The sequence below is a fragment of the Nannobrachium achirus genome, assembly GCF_963921795.1.
Source record: "Nannobrachium achirus genome assembly, chromosome: 1".
NCBI classification, from domain to species: Eukaryota; Metazoa; Chordata; class Actinopteri; order Myctophiformes; family Myctophidae; genus Nannobrachium; species Nannobrachium achirus.
This window is the reverse complement of record NC_137810.1, coordinates 48905025-48912783: the sequence shown is the minus strand read 5'-3', so window position 1 is coordinate 48912783 and position 7759 is coordinate 48905025. Positions and strand designations below refer to the sequence as shown.

The following is a 7759-nucleotide window of genomic DNA, read 5'->3' as shown; positions in this document are numbered from 1 at the left end:
CAGTCTGCTACTTTTGCCGCTTTTTGAATTTGAATCCTGAAAAGTCACAGTTTTGGACATAAGAGCTTTCCACCCGAAGGGGACGATATGGATGGAGAAGAAGAGAATGAGAGGGAAGTGGGAGAGGGAGGCGAGAGGGAGCTGGCATGCATGCGGGAGGGCGAGAGGAGAGGAGGGGTGGAAAGCAGAATGAGAGAGAGAGAGAGGTACCAGGGGAAGGAAAAGGTTGATGGAGGGGGAGAGGAGAGGGGAGGGGAGGGGAGGGGAGGGAGGCGGTCACCGCGCCGCGTTCGCCGTCATCTGTGAGAGTTCATAACTACCGGGGCGCACGGTGGAGTGGCTGGCAGTCAAGTCAATATGACATATGAATATTGCAGGAGGCCATTCTCTCCTTTTCCTGCCCTCCTCAATTATTAATGTCTGGCCCGGAGTTGTCCCAACTTTTACGGTGGCCCTTGCCTCTCCCTCTCCCTCTCCTCTCCTCCTCTAGAACAATGGAAGAGACGGACAGATGGACAGAGAATAAGAGAAGGAAACGCACGCGTGCACACACACAGGCACACACGCACGCACACACACACACACACACACACACACACACACACACACACACACACACACACACACACACACACGCACACATCCCGGACCAATAGACCGACCGACGCACACAGAATGATGCAAAAAGAACGAGAGCCAAGGCTAATGTATTCAGATTCCAATAATGATTTCAGCTGTAGCCGGAGTGCATTTCATTAGCCCCTTTCTTGCAGTTCATTTGCAATAAAAGGGAGGGAAAACCTATAGCAATCCCCACAGGCATGACCACCGACTCCTCCGCATAGGCGGCCGGAGAAATGCAGACATCGGGTTTTTTAATTACCCGTCACACCCTATATGCATGTTAACTGCGGTTGCAAATAAATACGTATGGAGCGTTTTTTTCCTCCCACTGTGGGGCTAAAGATACCTCATTATAGTACATTCCTTCGTAATTTATTCTTATATATCTGTGCGTAGACAATTGGATTCCATAGAAGTCAGCATGTCTTCAGCATGTCACGCACCGAAAATAGGCTGTCTACAAGCTTACAAAGCGTTGCAGTGAGACGTGTCGCACGTGTAGGTGGCCTATTTTCTTTTATTCGTTATTTAAGATTAACAAATATTTGGCCTGGGACGCCAGCGTGGTGGTCCGGGCACCCTAGGCTGCAATGCCGGCCTTACTGCGCGTCGCGGGTTCGAAACCCGTTCCCGACGACCTTTGCCGCGAGTCACTCCCCATCTCTCTCTCCTCATTTAACTGTCAGTCTAGGCATAAAAGCCCCAAAATGAATTTTTAAAAAATAAAAAATGAATGATTAGCGAGTATTTGAACATTGAGGTAGTTTTACTTTATTGGAGTATTTACAGTTTTAAAAAAATCTGTACTTTTGAAAGGTAAACTCCAGTGCTTAATCCAGGGGGAAGTGTCCTGACAGAGTGCCACACTAAAGGGATTTGCACACAGACACGTTTTTTTTTCGCACGAAAAAAACTGACAATTTCATTTTTTTAAAGAACACAATAATTCTCTATGACCTCATGCACACCGGCTCAGAATTTGCCATGCGGTAGCCGGTAGGTGGCTGTGGCATTGCGTTTTTTTCCCGATTAAACCCAGTTCGATTCGTGCGTCTTGTCGCATGCGGTAAAAACTCATTGATTCCTTTTATGACTCCTTTTCGGATCCACAGTGTGGATTCCGCACAGCCTTGCACACCAAATCCAATGCGTTTCAATCATGCAGCAAACGGAAAAAACGCAACGGTCCTGTGTGCAAAGCCCTTAACACATCTTATACTCAGTCCATGGTAATATTCCTCTCCCAGCCGCAGAGCAGTCCAGTTACCACTGACAATTGGCTGATATAGCCTGGAAGTGCGAGTTTCACATGAGCCGACATGAGCGATGTCACAGCCCTGGACATAATGACACATGCAGTGGCATTTAGAATCGGTCACGAGGAGGAGGACGGCCGGTGGCCATCTAGATGCAATATGCACTCCGCTGCGATGTCCTTGGGTAGTTCAACCCAAGGCGAGTTGTTATCATGATTGCCCAGACAGGCTGGGCGACTTTATGGCCCCCTTGTTGTCCTTGACGCCAGGTGAGGAAAAGAAAGAAGGGAAGGTGTGATTGCAAGAGGGAGGTAAAGAGGTGGCAAAATATGAGGTGTAAGTGTGTGTTTGTATGTGTGTGTGTGTGTGTGTGCGCGCGTGCATGCACGAAGGCTAAAGGGGTGGGGTGGGCGTCAGTGTGATTGACGGGGTGTTGGCGGGGTGTTGACAGGGCAGCAGGGTGAGCAGGGCACCGGACATCATGTGCCCCGCACTGGGTGCAAGAGAACAACACGGAATGGACAGCAAGGTCTCCCAATGGACCCCCCCTCTCACCCTCTCACCCTCTCACCCCCTCCCCGACCTTGGTGGGTAGACAGAGTTAGCAAGTGCAACACCTCTCTTTGGCAGCATCATCTGTTCACTTTTTAGCACTGCAGAATGTGTGTGTGCAACTGTGCGTGTGTGCGTGCGTGCGCACGCGTGTGTGTGTGTGTGTGCGTGCCCGTGTTTACCCTGTGATTGTTTTGTCCCTTGAGACTGGCTGACTCATCTGATGCATAATCACGCCATCTATACACAATTCAGTGTCAGTTCACAGCTTTGGTCATATACTAAAACACAGACCGTTCCCCCTAACTCCTTTACTTGGCAGTAAGGCAGAGCCGCTGTGTGTGTGTGTGTGTGTGTGTGTGTGTGTGTGTGTGTGTGTGTGTGTGTGTGTGTGTGTGTGTGTGTGCGTGTGCGTGTGCGTGTGCGTGTGCGTGTGCGTGTGCGTGTGTGCGTGCGTGTGTGGGGTTCTTAGAAATACCGAACATTCATGCAGTGGGGTTGCATTTGGGTAGAGGAGTTCCATTTTGGTTGTGGGGTTACATTTTGAGTAGCAGGGTTGCATTTGATTAGCAGGGTTGTATTTAGTTAGTGGGATTGGGCAGCAGGGTTGCAATATGATCTGATTTAGCCCAGCACAAATAGTCTTAGAATGTAAAAACAATACAAAAAACAGTACACAAAATATAAAATCACACCCAATGTGAAGTGAGCGGTGGTCGTGCTTGCATAACGTCTTCAGACTAGGATTTGAGTCTATAGGATGTATTGTACAGGCCATGCTACACACACACGTTTTGCTGTGGCAAAATGCTGAGGGAAAGGTTACAGACATAAGACATATGACATCACTAGACAAACATGATGCTATGTACACACATTTTGCTATGGCAAAACGCTGAGGAAAAAGGCTACAGACACACGCACAGCCACTCTATGGAGCGGTTTACCACCGCTCAAAAAGAAAAGTGCCAGGAGGAGGCAAGAAGCCCAAGGGGCTTATGGCCTCTACCTGTGTATAACAACATTAAAAACATTAATAGAACATGATTTATAAACAACAAAATATGAACATATAGAATTTACAAATAACATGATTGCAGTATAAAATTACTGAAATACCCAATTATCCATGACAAGATTACTGATCATAATTAGTCAACATAGTTGTCCTATCAGATTTTACAGGATGTCAAATCCATATAGAGCTTTATTAGCAGTTCACATAGGAAAAGCACCGTACAGTACAGTTCAGATACAAGGTCTACTATTAGGATTTAAACCCAATAAAGCACAATGGCTTGTTTACTTATAGGGGTCCTTTTGTATTCAATTCATCTAACATTTAATGACAGACAAATATATATATATATATATATATATATATACACATTACTATGCGAAAAACATCACATATAAATAATCACACCCACTGTGAAGTGAGCGGGCCACCTGTAAGTGATTTTTCAGAACAGCCGTCGGTTAAAAAATAAATCAAAGCTAAATTTATCTGGAAATGTGTGACAATGGTATGTGGAAATACTGTTCCTACGAAACAGTGTGGGCTCGCTCGTGACTATATTCTGCAGCGTGCTAACTGCCATGTGAAGCTCAACCAATACTCCAGCTAACACCACTCCCGCAGATTTTCTGCACCTCAATTGCACCTCATTGGCTAAGGGCCCTGCCTTTGTACTGTCGTGGAGGACTTTGATAAATAAATAATGAAGATAACACAGTGTTCTAGCCTTTCAGGAGAGCCCACAATTAAATGACCTGGTCAATCAGAAACTCCTTCAATGTGTTCTTATATAAATTAAGTAGGGTACAGTATGTGTAGTGGGGTGGCATCTTGAGTTGCAGTGTTGCATTTGGGTTAAGGGGATTTCATTTTGCAGTTCAAGGTACATTGTACTTTGAACTGTACGTGAACAGTATGTTTGTCAAAGTGGTGAAAGAGGCATTTCCTTGTTATTTTATATAACCTTACATTAATGTCATATTACTGTATGTAAATCCTCCTCCCAAGATACAGCATGTGTCGCGAGGATAGCATGTGTCACAGAATAGTTTCCATTACGACTATTTTGGGGGGAACATTCACCAAAAATAGCAGATCTACTAGCTCACAACCCGTCACAACGTGAGGCATTGTCCGTCTTACTAAGTATAAAAGGTTTAAGAGGTTAAACTGAAGTGCATGACATTGATAAATTCCAAATATTATCATGTATTCTGCGGCACCCCTGGACTTGCGTCACAACACCCTAGGGTGCCACAGCACCCTCTTTGAGAACCACTGGTGTAAAGCTCATCCGTGCTGCCCCGGCAGAATGCGTAGCCACAGACCTGAGGCCTCCAGCTGAACCTCCAGGCTGGGGCCCAGACCCACGAGTCTCTGTGTTTCTCCCCGGGCGGAAGGAGCAACACAATGCTAATGGCCGCCAGCACGTGCCACAGCGAGTGGGTGTAGTGGTAGTTGTCCTCGGTCTCGGCGAAGATGAACACGCACCCACCGATCAGCGCGGACGCCAACCCAGGGAAGAGGTAGAACATCCAGCGCTTCCACGATGGCGGGTAACAGTGTCGCTGCCGCACGACCCTGTATACCCAGGCAGAGGCCAGGGCTAGAGAGGCAAAGAGAATGGGGCCCAGCATGTTCCACAGACCCAAGCGGTCCAACTTCAACGACATGGCTATCAGCAGGGTGCCTAGCATGAACACGATGCGTTTCTGTGCATCTGGGAGGCGGGCCATGCTGAGGGCGGTGACACAGAATGTCAAGACGGAGCCCAGGAAGTCGCAATACTGCAGGGTGTCGTAGTCCATTATGCACAGAGCGGCGATTCCTGGTTGGTCGCAGGCATGGTAGAACGCCGAGAAGAATGCGGTGAAGATGTAGACGGAGGCCTCAGCGACATGGCCGCGTCCGGCGGCCACGGCGGCGGTCAGTACGAACGCAAGGTTGCTGCTGACGAGCAGCACGACGGCCGTCACCTGACGACCGTACGACAGGGCCGACGATCCGTCGGTACACCCCCACCCTCTCCAACCGGCCTTGCAGGCGCAGGCAGCATAGAGGTAGGTGTAGGAGCTGAGGAGTCGGCACTCCCCGTGCACCCCACAGTCGTCCACACAGTCGCTGACGGACACTTCGGGCACCACAGAAACCTCAGAGGCATCGCCGCAGTCGCTGCCGTTGCAGGCGAGCTGCAGGCTGAGGTACCACGTTGCCGACTGGGGGAAAGGCAGCCTGACTGCCGCCCTGGGATTGCCAGTGCTCACGCGCAGCACACCACGGCCTGGGAACAAAGCTGTTCGGCAGTGCTCGGAATCGGCGAGGCCGAGGACCGGAGCCCAGGGAGTGAGACAGGCCAGCACACTGCTGCCGTTCCCCAGCGCATTGGCGTCAGTAGCAGGGAGGGTGAGCCGGAGGTTGAGCGTGCCGCCGGTCGCGTGCATGGCCACGGGGTAGGCAAGGAGGGTGGGGTTGGCGCGCGCCACGCTAACGCTGGGTCCGCCGACAGGGGTGTAGCGAAGCGACAACGCGCCCAGCTCCTCTGAGAGCACAGGGACACACCGCGCACACCCTGATGAGGGTGGTGTCAGGGTTAGCTCACCATTTAGTTCACCACCAACTTCACCATTGCTGGGTGAAGTCACGTCGCCGTCGCTGCTGCTTCTGCTGCTGCTGCTGTCGCTGTCGGGCCGCAGCTTGCTGGTGTCATCGTCCCCCGCGAGGCCGCCGCTCTTCTGCCTACAGCCCGCTGAATAGGTCGACGTGACGCTGAAAGTCACTGTGCGCTTGTCGCGGACGTTCTTCTCCACGACGACCCGTATCCAGGTGTTCCAGGGCGGCGCCAAAAGAGTTGCCAGGCAACCAGCGGAAGAGCAGTTCACCGCCACTGTACCGCCCACCTCCGCGGAGGCGGATCCGAGGCTCAGGACCAGCGGACAGGCTGTGGTCTCTGGCTCCTTCCCCTCCCGCTCCGACCACGAGCAGTCGTCCACGGAGACGGAGAGAGACGAGGCGAACTCCGGCACAAACGTCTTGAGGCGTGCGGGGCTGCCGGGGCCCGCGGTCTGGAGGAGGGGCGTGGCCTGCTGCAGGATGGGTGTGTCGACAGCTCTCCTGACCGACAGCCGAGGCCAGAAGAAGTGCTTACACGATCTCTCTCTCTCCCACGGAAGCACATTCTGTTTGAACATCCCGTCGCCTTCCGGCAGGTGGGCGGCAACGTACCAGTCCCCGGGGGCCGGGTCCGACAGGCTAAAGGTTGTGGAGACGCGCGACGTCACGGGCAGCGACAGAGAGAAGGCGGGGCTCCACAGCGTGGCATCAGGAAACACAGAGCCCACCGGGTCTATGACCGGTGGAGCGCCCCATCGTATGTGGATGGTGACGTTGTGCTGTCCACAGTGGAAGCCGGTGCCTTTGGTCATGGAAAACTGCCATCGGGCGACAGCCGCGTCCTCGGGAATGTGGAACCTCTGCAGCCTCACGCTGCCGAACCAGCTGTACCGCGACAGCTTCTGCGCCGGCTTGGACGACAGCTCTGACACGAAGGTCACCTGGCCATGGTCTCCTAAAGTTCCCACGGTCAGAGCAAGAAAAAGCACACTGCGCAGAAAATGTACGTCCATATTTTTCCTGGATTTAGGAAGAGCCTGCATCTTTCTTTGACGACATCAGACGCAGGTGTATATGCTGCTGGGGCAAATACTTGACTGGGCACTTTTCTGAAAATGTCTAAAGCGAGAAATAGGCAATGTAGAAACATAAACTTGAAATGTCAGAATGGGCTGAAACCCAAATATGTGGAGATGCCTGATGTCACAGTATGACGTCGTAGCAAGATCTACAAGATCAGAGCAAGATCCCACTGTTAATAACAGTGTTCATTTGGCAGAAACACACTATTGTTCTAGGTCAGAGAACTTTTATGCCCGCTGAAGTGAACCTGTTTTTTGCGACGGTCAGGTCGCAGTTACTATCAAAACCTCCACCGGCAGTCGGTCAGTCAGACCTACTCTTATCTCCGGCACCGTTGCCCCTATCCATGCCAAACTTTGCACACACACTCCTTGGCTGGCAAATCACAACCTCCGCCCCTCATTTCTCACATGCCCCTGTTCTAGCGCCACCATGAGGCTGCTTTTTGCTGACAACATTAATGGACACTGCTCCTACAGATCTTGCCTAAAATCACACAAACGACCCCTTTATAGCTAACCCCCGCATTCTCTGGCCCTACCATTTGCCACACACGTCCCCCTACACTCAGGAACCAATGCCACTTACAGGCCAATTTGTGTATATGTTACAGTCA

The 7759-nt window shown here is 51.1% G+C and overlaps 1 protein-coding gene across 1 annotated transcript; it reads right to left on the bottom strand.

Annotated features, from left to right (window-relative positions):
* Positions 1–2273: 2273 nt before the first annotated feature.
* On the bottom strand, positions 2274–7073 carry LOC308288456 (transmembrane protein 8B-like; the record flags this gene model as incomplete). The annotated part of the gene is made up of 2 exons (XM_080729897.1): positions 2274–2373; positions 4714–7073. 2 exons carry the CDS (start codon positions 7071–7073, stop codon positions 2274–2276), a joined length of 2460 nt encoding a protein of 819 aa, XP_080586023.1.
* Positions 7074–7759: the final 686 nt, after the last annotated feature.